This window comes from Cucurbita maxima, unplaced genomic scaffold (assembly GCF_002738345.1).
Source record: "Cucurbita maxima cultivar Rimu unplaced genomic scaffold, Cmax_1.0 Cma_Scf00005, whole genome shotgun sequence".
Lineage (NCBI taxonomy): Eukaryota > Viridiplantae > Streptophyta > Magnoliopsida > Cucurbitales > Cucurbitaceae > Cucurbita > Cucurbita maxima.
In genome coordinates, this window is record NW_019272021.1 from 4560174 (window position 1) to 4581044 (window position 20871).

The window sequence follows — 20871 nt, forward strand, 5'->3', positions numbered from 1 at the left end:
GCCCCACCACTCACTACCTCCCTCCGCCACTTTTATGGACTATAAATTCACGCCCATCTTCCCCAACCCTCCTCACTCTATCCCTCATCCCTAAAATTTCTTCAAATTTCTTCAACTACCATCACTCTCAAAAAATGGCAACAATGGTGTGTCGAGGCCCTCAGCCCTGCGTCGATTCTCAGTTCATCCAAACAACATGGTCTCTCATGGCCTCCTCACCTCACATCAAATTAAATGCTCAACCTCCTCCGCCTTTTCGATCCGCTTTCAAATCCGTTTTTCTCGATCTCGATTGTGTCGAATCTCTACACGAATGCGACGAATCAAATCGGATTGTTCTCACTCGCAACGCTAATTACTCTGTTCTTCTTTCTTCTAACGGTCCAAAGAAATCCGATTCCAGTGGTGAAGAGAAATCCGCAGTGGCGATTAAGGATTTAGATCCTGACTACGTTCATCCACTCGTTAAGCGCTCTCGCTCCACTCTGAGCGAGAAGAGTCTGGCGCTCTGTACTGAAAATTTAGGAAACGAGACTGGAGCGGATTTTGTCGAGGACGCTATTTTCTCGGATCTGAAAGTCGAACGGTCTCCAACGAGGAAGCGAGTGAAATCGAATGATAATCAAGGTAACAAGAAACTATTTCCACCGCCTCTAACGACAATCGCCGGTGTAGATTCGATTCGCGTACGGTCTTACCGCAAAGACGGAAGGTTGATAATGGAGGCGGTGGAGTCTCCGGCAAGGCTCTCGTATTTCCATGCCGAACGAAGCCATGGCCGCCTTCGACTAAGCATTTTGAAAAGAAGCACTCCGAAATTTGAATCCGAAGAAGAGAGTACGGAAAAAGAAAAAGAAGAAAAAGAAGAAGAAATAAAAAACGACGACGTTGAAGTAGAGGGCGAGGTAGGTATTTATGAGGAAGATGTGGGGGTAAAAGTGAAAGAAAATGGAAATCTCAGAGTGGCAGAAATCGAAATAGAAAAGCTTGAGAGACCATGCAGGTGCAACGAGGCGGGCGAACATCATAATTTTGACGAAAACAAAAACAACAATGAAATGTTATCGTTGACTCGGGAGCCCCTCCCCATTTGGGTCTCTTCTTAATTTTAATTAAAATTATGATTAATGATTTTTAATTTTTGGATGATATTTATTTAACCCCTCTCTTTGTAATCTTTTTTTTTTTTTTTATTAATCCATTTTCCCTAATTTCACGTCCTTTTACTCCCATTAACAAGTCCAAAGCCTCACAGTTTTAAAACACGTACCTTTATAAACAGTAATAATAATAAGTATGGTTTTAATTTATTTCAAGTAATAACAAGTGTACTCGTAAAAGTAAGAAAATGGTTGTTGTGGACACAAACGTAAGCCGGAAATTAATTAGATAAAGGAACCAATCTCATCTGTTTTAGTATTTAGGAATTTTAGATTAAAAAGAAAAGCATAATGACCTAATTTCAAAAACGACAGAACATTTATTAAAAAAATAAATATATATATTTTTTTAATGTTTAGGTCTCATATGCTTCCATTTAAAAAAAAAATGATTTAATAGATAGAAGAATGTAATGCTTAGACTCAAGATTCGAAATTCGAATTCAATCTCTGATGATCGTGACATTTTCTAGCAATAGAATCATGTAGACTAACCTATAGATAGATAGATACCGATTCTTTAACCATAATTCTTAACTTTCAAGTTCTTATGAATAAGTTATTGAAAAAGAAATTATACGTATTGTTATATGTACTAACTTTTAATTATTTCAGTTTATTTATGTACTCATCATTTATTCGAGTATCGCATTAAACATACCGATACGTACTAATCCACTTGTATGAAGGACACTCGGACACTAGGGAATGAAAGGGCACATGGTCTTTGGTTTGTAAAAACGACCAAAAGGGGAAGTTGGTGTACTGTGGACTGAGACACCACATGCCCTTTTTCATCTCACCGAGGTGGAGCTTCTTCTACCTTTCAATGCCCTAACCCACCCCCAACCCTCGCCTCACCATCCCCATCTCTCACTTTCATTGCCATATAAGCCATGATGTTGATGTCTAAACATACGTACATAAAAGTTAATATCTATTTTTTAGGTATTGTTTAAGAATGATCGTTAGTTGTCCACGTACTACACGTACCCACCATTACTTTTTTTTACTTTTAAAATATCCAATATTAATTTTAATATTTCATAACGTTTCAAGGAAATAGGTAAAACATAGAGACCTGTACAGTAAGAAAGTGACCCAAATTGAATATTGAGAATCGAACACAGATGCGTTCATTTGAATAAACTTAAAAGATATGGATAAGGTTTGTTTCAAAATTTAAAATTTATTCGTCACTTATCACTATTTAATATATAAAGCTTCAGCCATTAATAAATGTGTACCAAAAAAAACTACCTAATTATCAATTATTATTCAACTTTAAAGCCTTTTTTCTCCATTAAATTTATTTTAAAGTTTTCGGTTAAATTAAAATGAAAAACATGCGTAACATCATTTAGGTAAATAATTTAAGTATATGATAAAAACGACTTTAATCTTTTATATTATTATAAATAACAATTTCAAAATTTAAGGAATTTTTTTTGATATACACACGAAATTTATGGATATTTTGACCAAATTTTATATTATCTCCATCTTATATTTTATAAGGTAATGTATTAAATTATGAGTAAGAATCACATATGAATTATTATTAATTAAAATGAGCTGATGGGTGCATGCAATTTGTTACGTAAATTAGTTATGAATGTAAAAATATTATATATTTTGGCAAAAAAAGACGAAACCAAAACAAAAAAGCAGCTGGGGTGTGCCAGTAGAAAGCCAGCAATAATTTTTAAAAACCATAAAAACGACGTCGTTTTCTCCAAAAGAGCTCCATTACCCTGCCAATTGCAATCCCACCCAAACCCCATTTTCTTTGACCTAATCCACCGCATCACCGGACATCCAATAAGGACCATCCACGTGTACAACTTCGGTTTTGTGTTGGATATTTTTGTGGATGTTTATTTATTTTATATTTTTAATTAAGAAGAAATTGTTCTTGAAAAAAAAAACACTTTTTTTTTTTAATTTCTAGAAATATATTTAAAAAAAAAAAGAAGGAAAGCTCGACATTATTATTATCAAAATACAATAGCATGAGATTACGATCAGCGTAATGAGCGTAATAATTATGTCTAGTCAAAAGGCATATCGAAACGTAATTTTAGTAAAGATCTTTGTCTCCGATCATGAAAAGTTCTTTTTGTTAACACGTAAATTGAAGCTAAAAAAGACGGGTGGTCGGGACTCGTAATTTGAGATAGACAAACAAACATTTCATATTTGAAAATGCGCGTTCCAAATTTAAAATAATAAATAAAAAAACAATAACAATAAATAATAATAATGAGATAAAATTTTGCAGAGTAGATTCGGTTGTAATTTTCTGGGGAAACAAATGGGATTTTTCAAGATTTTGACGATCTTATTCCAGGCAAATTATGGGCCCGACCGGTCCAATCTGTCATGAACCGGACGACACATCATAACAACCCTAACGGTACCCCTTTTTAAACCCTTCTCTCCCTAATTTTAAAATATTTAATTTTAAAATGTTATATATTTACCCTTTAATTTAAATTTATTTTTATATATGAAAATATTTCAAACTAAAAAATAATGAGTATAAAATATAAGATTTTAAAATCTAGGGAAAAAAATGAAATTTAAACTTTAAAAAATGGATAATCAAATATTAAATTAATTTTTATTAACTTTATATTTAACTAAAATGAAAAAAATAAATAAATAAACATATAAAGCAAAAGAATATCAGGGCGACGTGTAACTACCGGGCTCGGTTAATTCGGCCCACTAGGCCCAACAATTTTAAAATTTTAGCCCATGAGGCTACCTATTTCAATCATGGGCCAATATGCCAAATTTGGGCTGGATAAAAGAGGAAAGCCCAAAAGTATATTGGACTGTCGTGTGACTGTCCGAGATTTCTTAGCTTGGGAAAGTTGGAGTCTGGTTTTCAGCTCAAGAAAATCCGGCATTCTGAACCCTGCTAAACCCCTACCACTGGCGGAGGTCTTAAAAGATGGGGAAGAAGAAGCATAAGCGACCGGAATCGAAGTCGGAGGCACTTGACGGAGGCGATATCGAGGCTCGACATGAAACTGAGCTCATTAATGGATGCTCTCCTGAGACGACGAAGAAGAAGAAGAAGAGGAAGAAGCAGAATGTTGAGAATGAGGAAATCGAGAGGGAGAAGAGGAAACCGATTTCAAAACCTACAGTGAGCATGGCAGTATCCGGTTCCATCATTGACAACGCTCAATCCCTTGAGCTTGCCACCAGAGTACGCTTTTTCTCTTTTATGAGCGACTGTTATTCGAGTTCATCCCCCTTTCCCATGTCCCTTGGAGGATGATATTTGTTATGCCTTCTCTTTGAATGTTTTGATTAGTTCTCTTTTCTCTACGCATCTCCACTACTGAAATGGATTGATGTGATTAATTATGAAACAACTTATGAACTTCTTTCCAGTTGGCTGGTCAAATCGCTCGAGCGGCAACCATATTCCGAATGGACGAGGTCTCCATCTTTTACATTTGTTTCATCCTCTTCATTGCTTCAAATTTTCTAGGACAGTTATTGGCATCATCACTGGAATTGTTCAACTCAGGAAGATAGTTTTTGTATGTATCAGGTGGTGGTATTTGACAGTGGAAGGAGTTCAATGACTGGCTCGGATATTGCGGCAGCTAACAATTCAGATGAGGATGAAAGTGGCGCTGCTTTTCTTATAAGGATCTTGAAGTATCTTGAAACTCCACAATACTTGAGAAAAGCTCTTTTCCCAAAGCACAACAATTTAAGATTTGTGGTCCGGCCTTAAATTGCTTGGTTGCTATAATCAAAGAAGAAATATGTTCTGTTTTTCTTCTGACCTTTTTATTGTGAATTTGTTATAGGGGATGTTGCCCCCGCTTGATGCCCCTCACCATTTGCGCAAGCATGAATGGGGTCCCTATCGAGAAGGTAAATTTCAAAATCTCCGTATGGGTTTTCTACAAAATTTGCATCTGAATCTTTGTCCTGCATGTGAGGATATTATTCCTTTTCTTGTTCCAAGCACACCTTCGAAATTATAGCTTTTTGTTTGCATTAATCACGAGGATCATCGTCTTACTTTTGAACTTTGGGCTAAACAACAATTCCTGGAGATTGATTTTTCTCAATGTATGAGCTTCTCTTTACCGCTTCTCCGAATCTATAAAGATATTGCTAGTGATTATGTTCATCTTCAGTCTGATAATTTCTTTAATGCTTGAGTAACATGGTTTGGAGAAGTTTTCCATTCCACATTTGCCACTGTCGCTTGAAAAATTCAAGTTTCTTCTATTCATTTTGGAAGACTCTTGAAGATGAGTCTAGGACTGGGACTATATAATTACATGCATATCTATCTGGCTATATCTTTGGATGACTTTGATTTATTATGTTGCCATCCTCGGCTACTGCCTTTTTTTTTCACTTTTCATTTTGGACTTCATTTTGCATGTTAAAATTAGGTGTTACCTTGAAAGAAAGAGCTCCAGATGCTAGAGGAACATTAGTTGATGTTGGTTTGAGTAAGGTAAAGCCTAATTTTCTCAAGTATCTATAATGGAAACACAAATTTTTTCCTACATTGAGCTTGAGCTATGCTACCTGTTGGTTTTTAGATGAATTGGAAAGTGTACGCCAATTCAATTTCTCTTTGATTTTTTGAAGTTAAATGCTTCCAACAACCATATTTTACTTAACTGGGTGTAGTTTTTTGGGTTAATAATTTGATTTTAAATTGTGCAGAACGTGGTAGTTGATGAAATACTTGAACCCGGAAGAAGAGTAACAGTTGCTATGGGAACAGATCGCAATTTACTTGCTGGTAACGTCTGATGCATTTTTTAGTACATATTTGAATAAAATATACAAACGTACAAATTGACAGTTGTTTTAGTTCCTGCTAGTCTATAGTAGATGCCATGATTAGTATTGGTCTAAGCTCACCGCTAATAGATATGGTCCTCTTTGGGTTTTCCCTTTTGAGCTTCCCCTCAAGGTTTTTAAAACACGCCTGCTAGGGAGAGGTTTCCACACCCTTATAAAGGATGCTTCGTTCTTCTCCCTAACTGATGTGGGATCTCACATTTTAAGTCTACAACACTTATTGATGTCTACAAGTGTTATTAAAAAATTGGTAAAAAGTGAAACACAAAAAATTAGAGCTTTATAACTTAGCTGCAATGAAAATACATTGTTAGACTATATCTAATTAATTGTTTTCTAAAAAACCAATAAACTAGTGACTGCTAGCTAAGCTCGTTCAGCTGTCATCTGCCACAATCCTAGTTCAGTCTCCACTTTCATGGGCACTTAATTGTCGAAATACATGTGTTAGTCATGTCAATGCAAGTTTGTCATAAATGGAAAATGAGTATTTGCTCATGGATTTCAAAATCTTAACTTCGTTTGTCCAGATCTACCCCGCCAGGTTGTCTCATCCTCAAAGCCTGTGGAAGAAGAACTTTACTGGGGTTATAGAGTGCGATATGCTTCTTCTTTGAGTGCAGTTTTTAAGGAGAGTTCATACGAGGTATATGCTTATAACTTTTCGTGAATCTTCTAAAAATTAATATCATTTTCTTCACATTTTATTGCTGTTTTGTTGCAAGGGTGGTTATGATCACTTGATTGGAACCTCAGAGCATGGAACAATAATTAAGTCCTCGGAACTAATACTACCTTCTTTCAGGTATTTTGCTTAAGTCCACCGCCATGTTACCTGGATAGTTCGGTTTCAAACTGATACCTTTAGCACATGTTGCTCGTTGATTTCTTGTTACCCTTATGCTAATTAGTTGTGTTTAAATATAAAAATGAAATGGTTGTTTTTCTTTTTGTTCCATTTTTCTCGTCATTTACAATGTCATATAACAGAAGTTAGCATCTTTAATGTCTTTGAACTATATTCAGTGGGTTGAACTCAAATCTTGAGAATTTTTACCATAGCTGTACGAATACCCCTTTCATCATAGCCACCAAACTTACAGAAGCATATGCTGGCTTTATTAACATTATAGTTTGTAATGGAAAAATGTGTCTAAGAGGGGCTTTTAAAGAACAGTATTAAAGGCATCTTGCCAATTAAATGTATGGCGAGCCTCTGTTTTATGCATTTTCAACAGACGATGTAAAAAGGTTCCATTTTTTTAAAGAACTTATATACATTTTCTCACATGAACAATTCTATGTCCGAGCCAGATTGTTTCAATTGACAAGCATCTTTTCTGGCGTCTCTCTTCCCTTTTTTTTTTTTTTTTGTTGGTGTTTCTGCCTTTTGAGTTGACTAATTGTTAATCATTGGCAGACATCTTTTAATCGCCTTTGGTGGACTTGCCGGTTTGGAGGAGAGCATTGAGGAAGATAACAACTTCAAGGTGTTCATCTTAATAACTTCAGGGACATAGTACCATAGGCTAATCTTCCAATGAAATGATAGTTCTTAAAAGCACTCATTTAGTAATCTTTAAAGCATTTGATAGTTATAAAATGAAAACTAAATAAAAATTATGTTTCTTTCTTTGGATTACTTAAGTAAATAGTTAATGCTAACATGTCGTGATTGTTTCGATCGGTTAGAGTAAAAATGCTTGTGAGATCTTTTCTTCATACTTGAATACATGTCCACTGCAAGGAAGCCGAACAATTCGAACAGAGGTACTCCACCATTATCATCTCCTCTATTTTCTTTTTCATCCCTGCATATTCTCTGATCTAAGCTTGCTTGGTCTTTAGGAAGCAATACTCATCTCTCTCCAGTATTTCCAAGAACCGATAAGCAGGGCATTGCAGATTTCAGCAGATTAGATTTGATTGTTAGAAGCTTCAAAATCCAAGATCCTGTCAATGTGCTCGCATGGAGCCGCTTTCCCACATGGCTTGAACTTGGCAGCTGATTCAGTTGTGCTCACAAAAGGGTTTAAAGATACGTCCGTCCCTTCTATGTTGTAACTTTAACTGTCCTCAAATTTGGACGCTTTAATTCATATATATGTTTTGTTTACTTCTAGGCCTTCAGAATATGGACAAAGTTTACTGAATTAACATTTTATAATTCATATATATGTTTTGTTTTGAACTTCTACGCTTTAATATTCATATAAAAGTTATGATCATTTTATAATTCTCAACTGATTATATGTTATTTACTTTAAAAGTTTACTGAATTAACATAATATATTCATATCAGGTATTTTGATCGACATGGAATATATTTGCATTTAAATGTAATTCCGAAAATGAGAAATTAAATCCAAATAATTTGCAAGTATATATATAATAAAGGAAATAAATTAATAAAATCAATTTGCATTGAATTTGGAGAGATACGCGAAAGGGATAAAAATGGTACTATATAATAAATGAAATCTAATTATTTAAATATTCAAATGTTTGGACATTTTTTAAAATTAAGATTGTGAAATGGTCACTTCAACTAATTATTACTAAATTTTATTATAATTTCTTATAACCATTTTCTACTTAATTTCCTGTCTTTAAAAAAGTTTCTAACTTTAGTAATTTATTTATTAATTTTTTAAATGATTTAAATGAAAGCAATTCAACCTGAGGGATAAAATTAATACTTGATTAAATTAAAAGTTTACTCACTGAATTGGATTAATTCATTAAAAAAGGAGTTCGAACATCTAATTTAGGAGTTAGGTCCCTTTGATCTTATCTATAACTTTGTTCTTTGGCTCCCTACAACTCTACCCACTCACTATAATAGCTTGCTTTTCGAGTGACTCGCACTTCAAGTAGCGTGGTTGAGCCAAAGTGAGTTCAATAGTCAACCTATGTTATCGAAACTTTTAAAAGATTTTAATGACAGTAAAAAGGCATACCATGCTATAAACAAGTACGATCAAGAATAAATATTACCTCCTACAACTGCAGACATCTACTATTACCATTCTGCTCCATAGAAATTTCATCGACGATACAGTTGATCAACGTTGAACGAGATTCAATACTCAAAACAAACTAAAATTCTGAAACTAAAACAACACATGCCTCTCTTCAAATACTAAAGCCTAAGAGACAAATCTTGCAACTAGCCTAAATCAAAGAGGGTCATAAATACAGAAAACTCTAGTTCTCTTCATTCACTTCAAGGTTCTTTAATTTTGATCCCAATTCATCCTCGTCGTCATCATTCCCTACCGATTCCTGGTCGTCGCCATCTCCCCCCTCGGGATCGTTTTCATCCAAGGCCCCAAGCATATCTGGAAACTTTTTAAAAATATCTTTCAACTCATCAATGCCTTCATCAGAAATGAAATTTCCATTGATGTTCAGCAGCACAAAACCAGGCTTCTGAACTACAGTCTGAGCTAAAACCCGAGCCCCCGCCCTCCGAATCAAGTTAGTATTCATGTCAATTTCCTTTATTTTGATGTGACCGTCTAGTGCCTTACTAATCTGGATAGTTCCTTCATCCTTCAGTTCATTTTCACCCAAATTCAAGCTGGTCAGATGGGGCTTTTGAGCTATGCAAGCAGCTAATGCAGAAGCAGCTTCAGCTGTTATGTCATTTCCAGCCATCTCCAAGACTTCAAGTGCAGGAGCAGTGTCCTTCAGTACATTGGCTATGGTAATTGCACCTTCATCTTCCAAGTTCAGGTAGCTCAAATACAACTCCTTGAGATCTGTATGGGATGAAAGGGCTTTACTCAGAGCAACTCCACCTTCCACTCCAAACATGTTGTCTCGGAGGTCAAGTTTCCTCAAGTGGGTACAAGTCCCGAGTGCTAAAGATAAGGCAACTCCCCCCTCAGAGTCTATCCTCGTAGAGGAGCAACGAAAATCTTCCAATAGAGGAGAACGCTTTACAACCTCGGCAATGGCAAGAGCCCCTTCATCGCCTGTCATGTTATTATGAAAATGAAGGATCCTTAGCTTATCTGTTGAAGGAATCAACTCGGATACCGCCTGAGCAGCTTCCTTGGAAATGCCATCATTCATCAAATATAGCTCCTCTAAACAAGTCTGTGATTTCAGGAGAGAGCCAAAAGCTCGAACACCCTTTTCACCCAAGGCATTGTTTGAGAGGTTAAGGGACCTCAAGATGCTGCCTTCTAAAGCATCTGAGAACAATTTCATGACCTCTAGAGCTTCTGCCTCTGGTCTTCCAGCAATAAAATCAGAGAGATCCACTTCTTTTAACTGATTTTTAAGGGACACCAAAATGGACTCAGTAACACGAGCTGCTTCTAAACCAAAGCTTCGGTTGCTGAAACATATCTTGGTATAATAATTTCCTGGCTCTTTCAAAGGCTTTAGAAGTTCTTCAGCTTCCTCTGCCTCGATAAAGGCTCGTCGACCTTTTGAGATGTCGAAAAAGACTTCACGAGGAGCACTAGTGGTATCGGATTCAGCCTCCTTGCCTGCCTCGACTTTAGGACCTCTCTTAAGAACCTCGAGAAGAAGCCTGCTGCATTCCTTGGCATAAAGTTGCACAGCAGCACCCCCATCACCATCTGGCTGCTTTTCATAATTCTGATTAGCTGTAGCAAAAGCAATATCTTCAATTCGCTTTGACTCATCTGCGGCCTCTTCCAGACTAAGAGTACCATATTTTTGGGTGAAAAAGGATTGGCTGGTAAGGTTATTTGTCATCCGCTCCACAAGCATTTTCCGAGTATTTTCACTAGGAGGCCACAATTTGATAGAAAATGGCCTACGTTCCGAATTTGTGGTTACAGCGTCCATAATCAAAAGTGCTCAAAACCCAGCCGCCTAAGGCAAATAAAAGGAAACTTCGACTTATAAGGGATATAGGAATTTGAAAATAACAGAAGTGTGTAGTTACCTAGCACATCCTAGTCACTAGTCAGAGAGACACAATGTATGAACCAAACATATTACACTTGTCAGCGCAGAAGCGGAGCTATTTACCAATTTTTTTCACTTCCACCAAGCAATCAGTCTTATCATTCTTGGAGTCCAAACAGTAGAGACAAACAAATATTCAACTGAACTTTGCAAGATACAAGATAAACAAGCAAAGATCCAGTAGTTCAATATTGAAAACAGATGGTAGTCAAACCATTTCAAGATGGCTCCCCTTCTCCTCCACAATAAATCAAAGAAACAAGAAGCAGTTCGGTATGCATATCAGGATAAACAGCGGGCACCCACAAGTAAAGGTGCACTCCACTACCCCATTCCATATCAGAACAAATCCAAATCCATCTCCTGCCGTGACTCTTCCCTCACAAATTATCACTCTATATTATCCCTAAACAACAGAACGGAATCCAACAACAACATAGAAATGACAATAAAAACACTACCCGAAGCCGGTAAATGCGAAATACACTTCAAGTGAAGCAGAAAAAGGATAATGTCAAAGAGATTTAAGGACATCAACCATGGATCTAACACAAGACGAAGCTTGAAACACATAAGAAAATAAAGCAAACCCAGAAACACAAACAAGCAACAAAAATGGAAGAAATAAGAAAACCCTAGCAATGAAAAGAAGAGAAAAGAACCGTTCTATTGTTCACCTGCTGGAGATGTACGGAAGGCGTAGTGCGCGACGGTGAAGAAGCGGAGAGATGATGTAAGGGAACAAAAACCGGAAGAGAGGGAGAGGGAAAAGAGGGAAATTTGGATTATAAAGTGTTTGTGGGGGGAAAAGGCAAATGGGTCGGCTTTGGATGACGGCCTGTGTTTTGCGTCCAATTGGCGGTACTCCAACGGAGGAGTTCGGCAAATTTGAATTTTCATTTTTTTTTTATTTTTTTTTTAATTTAAACTTTCAATTCTTTTTTAATCATTTACCAATATACTCCTCATTGTTATTGCAGAAGAAAATGATTATTCCTCGCTTAACTTCTCAGAAATAATAATAATAATAATAATAATAATAAAAATGTCTCACTTTATTAAAAATAAGTTATAGCAAATAGTGATTTTTGAACTTTTACTTTCCCGCTTCCCTTCAAAGTTTTAAAATGTGTCTTATAGAGAGAGGTTTCCATACACTCATACATTTTAAAATAATATGTCTTCTAAATAGAAGTTTCCACACCATCACATAAAATATTTCGTTCTCCACTCCAACCCATATAAAATCTAGCGATAAATAAAGATAAGTAGAGAATTGAGTCATCAACCAATAAGATATTGACAATATATTGTTAATTTCATAATAAAATAATGTTTTTTTTATTAGCAGCAAAAGCTAAATATTTTCAAAATTAAAGGAAAAAAAATAGAAATAAAGATAAATAACAGTTTGTGGGGTAAAAGGCAATGATGAGAAATTGGATATGATTTATGATGAAAATAAAGAAATAAAGAAATTAAATCTGACAAAAATGAAAAAAAAAAAAAAATGTAATATTCTCTCCTTTTTATGGATTCCATAATTGAGCAGAGGAGCATGTGCATGTGGGTGCTGCTCTTACACATCTTTATCTTATCTCCAACAGACTCAAATCTCTTCCATCATTTCAAACATAAAAAATTTCAAATTCTTTTTAAACTCTTTAGAACATATCATCCATCCAAACAAAAGCCTGTTAAACCCCTGAAGTAGATGTTACTGCTTTCAAATTTACAGAGTTCTCCAATTAAATGATGCATCTTCACCAGAGCTTAGTGATTTGGGAAGATACATCAATTTTATAAAAATAAATGCAATGCATTTCAGGGATAAGATTCTGGGGAGGACGACTAAGACAATTCTATCTAGCAATGGTATTACTTAAGACTTTATACAAAATATCAAAACCCTTGCCATTAGAAGAAGAAAAAAAAAATAATAATAACCAAAGGATCATGAGCCATAAAACAAATTTACTAATTCGAACCTCGATCTAGCTCGCAGCAGCAACCAAATCCACCACTATCTGTACATCGTGTTTTTTGGTTAGAGATGATGACTATAGGCACGGTGCAGATATCTACAGCCGTGAGCTGTGGAGGTTGTTAGCCTTGGTCAAGGCTTTGGCAAAATAATTGCGGATCTCGGGAAGTATGCGCTGAATTAGATGAGAGTGCCTGCAAAGTATTGGCATGAAGAATGGCTTAGAATATGCAGGGAGAAAGAAACCATGCTGTTCCATCCATGGTTTCTTTAGGTGCGGCATCGATAAATGATCATGTCTATAACTTACATCTCGCTTTAATAATCTTAAGTAAGAGCTTCATACTGATTCTCTCCATTTAAAGCTAGCATGGAGGGATCTAAATCTAAAAGTTTAACTCCCTTTAAAGCTATAATTTGTGAAAAGTTCTTAAAAGTTTCGTTAACTGCAGAAAAACTCGAAAGGTTTAAAATTCAAGCTGAAGAAGGGTAAGAGGTTTGGAGGTACACACCCCGGCATTGCACCGAGTTTTTCGAATTGTTCCAAGATAAAAAGGATGCACGTGTGCCTCAAAGATATGGCATTGAAGGCTTCTGAAAGTTCATACATGCTTGAAACATTCTCCAATGATATATCCTGGCAGAAGTTTTAAAATTAGCGTATATATCATATATATGTATAATAAGAGTTACATAACAAGCAAATGAGAAATATCAGAAAACAAAATTAAAATTTAGTCATTCTTAGCTCACCTGTGCAATGGTATATTCGCACAATCGTTTAAGTCCCTCCAAGAGATACTGATCGGCAGCTCTCAGGAGATCTTGTGCGATATCCAACGAAACATCCACAGATCCAGTGTAAACAAATCTGTATGATCAATTCAGTTAATTAACATAATACTACGTGCATTCATATGCTGATAACTTTTGGAACTCAAACTTCGCAAACCTCATCATTAGCTCAAAAACTTCCCATCTAATATTTGGAATTTCTATATCCTTTGCATCCTTTTCCTGAAATGCATATTAAAAGCAATCAGTGAAATTGAGCATTCTGAAGACTATGTCCCCAATTAAACTAGATACAAGGCTGACAATTAGGTTTGAACACATTTGGGAAGCTCACCCGATAGCCACCATCAAACATAGCACGGAATGCATCTGAAGAAGCAAGCAAGCAAATTCTGTGGGCATGGAAGCGTCTACCTGCAAAAGTCAAAGGGAAAAACCAAAAGTTGAATAAGGTCTTTTGAAAAGTAATAAATCATAAGCAGTTAGGAACATGACAAAAAACAAGCGACCTTCAACAAGAAATGTCACATCAGATAGTGTCGGATTGTTCACATACTGCTCACCCAGGTAAACCTGTATGAAATATGTCAGAATTACAGTGATAAAGGGAATAGTATAGAAATTATAGATCCTATGCTCAATTTTTCAGGTCATAAAATTAAAGAAGAGAACAAATACTTCAAACTCTCAGAAACTGAAACAGATATTTGAGGGATCATACATTTGGCCACTAACTCAAAGGCTCAAGGGCCATAATTCTCAATGTTGCCAATTCACTTTCACCCTTTCACAAAGTCCGGTTTTCATTCTCAAGCCTATGTGTAAGCATATATCAACCATGTATGTTGGAAGGGTAGTAAATCTACGAACATCCTACCTGTGGTGTTGGGGATGGTGGAGCAGCATCTACAGGAGAAAGAGTCATGGCCTTATTTGCAAGCTTGTAAAGCGCAACAGCACCATCAAGCTGCTGCTTGAGACTTGAAGAACCAAGCAGGCCAAGAAGCAACTCCAGACCTGCAAAATACAAAAGCCTTTATTCTACAATAAAATCTCCATTCACTAGTAACAAGCTGATCTCCAACTGCATCCTCAAAGAAGAAGAAAAAAATAATGAAATTCTAAAAATATGGCATGCCATTGTTGTCGACAAATATAGTCCTCTGATCATCGGGTGAACAAAGATGAGCAAGAGCAAGAGAGACTCGTCTTTGCACAGCCTTCTCTGCTACACGCATTAGATGTAACAAGTGATTTAAAACCTAAGCAAGGAAAATAAAGTATTAAATTTGGAAAGTGTCCATACTGACAAGTGAACAGACTAGAACATCAGGCAAGTCAAAGTCCAAAAACAAAATCAGTGAAGTCATACTCACCCTTCCATGTATCTTCTCCTCTAATCTCTTGAGTGTCTTTGCTACACAATCTTTTGTTGCCTGAAACAAAATTGCCAATTAATTTAAGCCGTGATGGAGCAAGTCAGTGAGGAGGCACCACTACTGAATGAGAAACTGTGGATAACCTCCAATAATACACACAAAATACACTAAAATGAGAGAAAGAAGGGGTGGGGGTATTGAACAGTTCCAACTAGATAGATAAGGAAGGTTAAGTTACTTGCACTATAAATTCTCCATCTTGCAGCTTCTGAACTCCTCCCACTCTAATAAAATCAGATACATTATCCTACAGAAGAAAATCAATAATTACAGTTTATATAAAATTATGATTACAATCGTTCAGTTAGGCAGTGGGATTATGTGCAGCAATGCATCCTCAAGTTTATATAAATATTATAAGCAATATACCTCATTATCTGCAAGACCATAAAGAGCAAATGCCGCATTGTGTTGCAAAGAACCATTTTTTGAATCAAGAAGCTTCAGTAATGGCATTAGACCACCATTATGAGCGATACCAGCTTGATTGTGAGTTTCCTGAAAATATAAGTTTTTTTCCTCAGATTCAGCCAAGAAATTCACAAGACCCCGTCATTCAATCCTAAGAACAATCACAAAGAAAAAATAAAAAATGGAACCAGGAGAAGAGGAAAATCTTTGTAAAGAATTATAAAATCTTTGGAAATAGCCCACCAGGTGCTATTTTTAATGGAAGATAAAAGTCTAAACTATAGTACCTGTGCCAACCTCCCCAATGCAAAAGCTGACATTTCTCGTAGTTGAACATCAGGTGATTGAAGCATCTCAATTAAGGGTCGAACAGCACCCCTCTGCACAATGTGAATCTGCAAGTGTTTGATTTGTTCAGTAAGAAAGTTAAAAAAAGAAGGATACGTAACAGAAATTAAAGGGTGGATGTATCTTTTGTTATAAAAACAAATATTTAAGTATATAATGGTACATATACACAGCACTTTTGTAAAGTGAATAATTTTCCCCTTCCTAAGCAATAAAATAGGAGGATACATATTCCCACCTCTTTTTTCAAACTTGTTACCATGAAACAATAAATAAACTTTTATTCACCTTGCAATCTGAATCAGTTGCCGCAAATTGTCCAAGTAATAAAGCTGCCTCCCTTTGGCTCTCAGAGCAGCACGAACTAACACAAAAGGGAAATGATTAACATAATTTAGACTAATGGAGATCAACTTTGTCTTCACGGCATAATTAGTTCTGATTGGCAGAGCAACAAAGGTAAATTGAAAATTTGAGAAGATAAGCACAAAACGTGTTGAAGCAGAAATATACAAAATACATGACATGATTCCTGAAGTTACATCTAATGAAGCGGTAAAAAAACAAAAGACGTGACAAGAATCCTGAAGGTCAGAATACCTGAGTAATCCAATAACAGGTTGCAAAGCTCCAGCAAGAAGAACTTCTCTCTTTATATTTGGGGACGAGTGCACCAAATTTCCAATAACACCAACCTAAAATCACAAAATCCATATATTATAGAAAGTCAATTAAAGTTATCAATTCATTAAAAAGCAAGAAATTTTCAAGTTTGTCACATAGATAACATCCTACCGCTTCATAATGTATAGCAGCATCCTCCGACCGAAGCATCAAAATGAGTGTAGGGAGTGCATTACACTCGACAATCTGCCAGTTAGCCAAGATGATGTATGATTTATATATTAAAACTACAGTTGAACATCGAATTTGTAGAAGAATGCCAATTACCTGATTTTTGTTCTCATCATTTTTAAAGGCCAGTGTCCGTAATGCCCCAGCAGCAGCTCTTTGCACCTTCGTGTCAGTGAATTCAAGCAATTCAACAAGCGGAGGAATTCCACCTTCCATCCTGAATGTTTAAATCCTCGTTAAGAACAGGTTTTGATGACAGTTTTAAAAGTTAAAAGTTAGACAACTAAACATACCTAACCCGTGTTTTGATGCAACTATTCTCATGGGCAAGATTTGTAATGGCATCTGCAGCTCTACGAATAACACTATTCACAGCTCGAGAAGAACCATCCTTGTGTCTCTTCAATAGCTCAACGAGGTGTGACAGAGCGCCAATGTCAACTATCAGTTGCTGGTGCTCAGGCTGTTGAGAGAGGATAAAAGTAAGAAATGAATCAGAAATCAGTTGCAGAATGCACAGAGCGTTGGGTCTGGGATGAAGGTGATAACTAATGCGCATGCATTACTAAAATATGTTTTACTTCTATTCAGATGCAAATGTCCAACAAAAGCCCAAAGGGGATAACGCATGAGCTACAACTATAAACATGCAATCCAATTGAAAGACTGTGTTTACTCTTGCAACGCCTTGACCCAAAATCTTAGACAAAATGCATGGGAAAGGCCTTATATACGCTAGTATTTTGAGTTCAAAATACTTCTCAACGCTGCTAATTGATGCAGATAAAATTTTAGCTAGTATCTACTTCAACTAGAAAAAACATGCAAAAATAAGTCGCACACTAATGAAATGATAATTGGAAATTTTATATGTGCCAATAGGGCAGGTCAAACAGCAACAGATTAAATTTGACCTTTACAGCCAGTAGTCCAAGCGCAAAAGCACTTCCTTTCTCAACCTCGTGCTCGAATGGCTTAAGACTACGATCACCGTCAACAATAAGCGGTGCTTGTAGATGCTTGACTAAAGCCGGCACGGCTCCACCTTCCACAATCACGTTTACAACCTCTTCTGGCAACACCAAGAAAACACAAAAATTCTAATCAATTGACAATAATTTTTTTCAAAAGGTAGAGTCATCCTGAAGAAGATCAACCGCTGGAAACTCTAAAGATCGAAATAGAACAGGCGAAAAAACACGTGGGGATCGGGAAAATACCGTTTTTAGCAAGCTCAGCAAGAACATGAGTAGCTCGCTTAGCAGCAGCTCGATCTGCTTCCTTCCATGAAAAAGAGGAATTGAGAATTTCAACTTGAGCACTGACCTCAGTGAGTAACGCTTGCTTGGCGTCCCCTGTAGGCACCGCGATCTCCCGTTCCTCTTCAAATTCCTCCTCCAGTTTCCGCTTGTGGCCTTTCCTCTCTGGGGGACTCTGATCTATACGCTTCTGAAGCTCCATAAACAACCAGAGGAGCTTGGATAACTAGATATGGAAGAGGCTGATCCAGAGAACCAAATCTGGGGTTTCATCAAGTGGGAAAGAGAAGAGAAGGAGGAGAGGGTAGTTTGGGAAATTCGCACAGTAAATACTTTCAGATTTCCCTCTTCTTTTGTCTTTGGCATTTTTTGGAAATATACTTATTTGTTTATCATTTTTATTTTATATTTAATTTTCATTAAATTTTAGAGTTTTTTTTTTTTTTTTTTTACTTTTTGTCGTCTAGGTTAATTTTCTTTAATTACTGACTTCACTAATTTTTATCATTATTATAATTAACTAAAAACTTTATGTCATAATATTTAAATGTAAAAGCAATTTCAAACTTTAGAACTAACATTTACTGAAAAGGGTAAAAAGGTAAATTAATAAGAATTAAATCGACAACATATTTTAGTAATAATCTCAAACAACTAAGATTAGTTGAATTAAATCTAAATTGTTAGGAGAATATAAGATCAGCCAACTGTATTCACCTGATCTGCTGCCGTGGCTTGGCCACGGAGGCACAGGCCTGAATGATGTTTATCCGCGCGACCCCAGAAGAAGAAGATTTCCCGTCCACGTCATGTCAACCGTGGAGGCCCATCATCCCCTGCACATGGGCCGTATAATAAAGGCCTTCTGTCCTCACCAAAATAAAATAAATACACGTGGCATATTTAAAAAATATATAATTTAATAATAACAAATTGAATCGTGACTCTTATATGATAATTAATATTATTTATCTACTCAATTATGTAAATTTAAATAATTTTTAATTAGTGGACTAAATTCAAATAAATAAAAAGTTAAATACAGAAATAATATTTAGTCTCAAGCTTTTGCTTCTTTTTTTTCTCGCTTTTATTTACTTTTAAACAAAGATACCCAAAAAAGGGTTGGGTGCTTCTTTTCAAATATAACAAATTTGTATAGCGTGCGTGACAAGCTATGTATTGGAGTATTTATATTAGTTTAATATAAGTCTGATACATATATAAATTAAAGCTTATAACATTTTCAAGATGTCAATAAATACTATATTATAATTTTTTTTAATATGATTGGTTTATGAAACAAGTCAATTAATCATATTTGATTTTGTTGTTATGGTTGTTTAATCGTCGTTTTCTTTTGTAAACGCGTTAATTAACATGCTTGTATTAAACTTTGCGTAATTAACGCGTAAATATTGTTTTATTCTAGTCAAATGAGTTGGTACGAGGTAGAGCTAAATGTAGCCAACTGATTTAGCCCGAGTATGATTTGTTGTTACTTTTAGAGCTATTGACTAATGGAGAGAGCTTCTACCACCCCTTTTGGTAGGTGGGTGATATTATTATTGTCTTTATTGGACTTGTTTTTTTTAGGTACATACAGTGAAGCAATGTAGTTAATTACAAGCGTTTATGAATGACCTCAATGTCAACACCGACCTCTCGTAAATAAGAAATATATTAATAAATTAAGACTACATTAAAAAAAAAATAATAATTTTAAGGGTATAATGGTAAAAATAAAATGACTGAAAATGACTATATATATATATAGAGGATAAACGTGGACTGGGCCTTGAAGCAGAATGGGTCGGGAGGCCCATAACTTGGGGAGCCCACGTGGTGGTCAAAGTCAACGCCAGAAAAAACCGTAGAGAAGAAAAAAAATAGGTGTCGAAGTGGTGCAGCGTAATGGGCATATGAGGTGTCGCAGCGTCTTTAATGGGACGTCGTTTTAATCGACATGTCGGGTGAGAGAGAGAGAGATCCGACCAACGACAATAGTTTGGAGGTCAAATCTAACCGACTGCCACCGCCGCTCAGTCCCACTCCACAACGTCGGCGTTGTTGACGGTATTCTCGTTCTGGATTAATGAGTTCTTGCAGTGGATAATGGCGCCTTGGATTGCACTCTGGAGTTCTTCCATGGCTGACATGTCGGCGGAGTATGCCGATCCATAGCCACTGACGGAACTCATGCTCTGTGCAACTCCTCGCCGGAGCACGCCGGAATGACTCGGCGACGTCCGTGTCGACGACGGGCAATTTATATTTACTGCATTTTATTAAAATATTGATAGAAAAGTAAAAATTATTATTATATTGGATGAAATACATGTAAAATATATTAAAACTTTCAAATTTTTTATTAATATTTTAACTTTTATTTTTTTTTAAATTTAATATATATATATATACCGAACTATTACGGTTATGTAACATTTGTTGGATGATGAAAGACATCGACTTAATTTAGAGAATGATCATGTGTTTATAATCAAATAATACTCTCTCCATTATACGAGGCATTTTGAGGTGAGGAAGCACAAAGCAAAATCAAAATAGTTTATGCTCAAAGTGAACAATATCGTATCATTGTGGAGAGTCGTGTTCGACTGATATGGTATCAGAGCCATGTCCTAAACTTAGTCTTACCAACAAATTGGTAATTCCTCAAAGTCAAACAAAAGACTTTAAAAGAAAATGAATCAAGCCCTCTCGAAGGCAGTAAAAAATGACTAAAACTCTAAAGAAGTCGAGTAACGATTAAGGGGAGGCGTACTTTGTTCAAGAGGAGGTGTTGAATGATA

At 35.9% G+C, this 20871-nt stretch overlaps 4 protein-coding genes across 4 annotated transcripts; 2 read left to right on the top strand and 2 right to left on the bottom strand.

Annotated features, from left to right (window-relative positions):
- The first annotated feature begins 92 nt into the window (after positions 1-92).
- LOC111479294 (protein FANTASTIC FOUR 3-like) lies at positions 93-1138 on the top strand. Its single transcript, XM_023123851.1, has one exon. It carries the CDS (start codon positions 135-137, stop codon positions 1104-1106), a length of 972 nt encoding a protein of 323 aa, XP_022979619.1. The 5' UTR covers positions 93-134; the 3' UTR covers positions 1107-1138.
- Positions 1139-4030: 2892 nt separating this feature from the next.
- On the top strand, positions 4031-8132 carry LOC111479867 (putative methyltransferase C9orf114 homolog). Its single transcript, XM_023124721.1, has 11 exons — positions 4031-4380; positions 4569-4616; positions 4732-4908; positions 4997-5063; positions 5597-5661; positions 5877-5955; positions 6548-6663; positions 6743-6822; positions 7438-7507; positions 7710-7787; positions 7866-8132. Exons 1-11 carry the CDS (start codon positions 4120-4122, stop codon positions 7935-7937), a joined length of 1113 nt encoding a protein of 370 aa, XP_022980489.1. The 5' UTR covers positions 4031-4119; the 3' UTR covers positions 7938-8132.
- An 878-nt stretch (positions 8133-9010) lies between these two features.
- Positions 9011-11812, bottom strand: LOC111479566 (RAN GTPase-activating protein 2-like). The gene is made up of 2 exons (XM_023124282.1): positions 11645-11812; positions 9011-10871 (listed from the first exon to the last, which is right to left on the bottom strand). The coding sequence occupies exon 2, from the start codon at positions 10842-10844 to the stop codon at positions 9225-9227; it is 1620 nt and encodes a 539-aa protein (XP_022980050.1). The 5' UTR covers positions 10845-10871; positions 11645-11812; the 3' UTR covers positions 9011-9224.
- Positions 11813-12664: 852 nt separating this feature from the next.
- On the bottom strand, positions 12665-18390 carry LOC111479276 (ARM REPEAT PROTEIN INTERACTING WITH ABF2-like). Its single transcript, XM_023123826.1, has 19 exons — positions 18020-18390; positions 17714-17871; positions 17093-17262; positions 16896-17016; positions 16740-16814; positions 16545-16639; positions 16233-16308; positions 15884-15991; positions 15555-15683; positions 15364-15432; positions 15123-15182; positions 14885-15008; positions 14624-14763; positions 14256-14319; positions 14081-14160; positions 13904-13968; positions 13705-13822; positions 13464-13588; positions 12665-13145 (listed from the first exon to the last, which is right to left on the bottom strand). The coding sequence occupies exons 1-19, from the start codon at positions 18258-18260 to the stop codon at positions 13049-13051; spliced, it is 2115 nt and encodes a 704-aa protein (XP_022979594.1). The 5' UTR covers positions 18261-18390; the 3' UTR covers positions 12665-13048.
- Positions 18391-20871: the final 2481 nt, after the last annotated feature.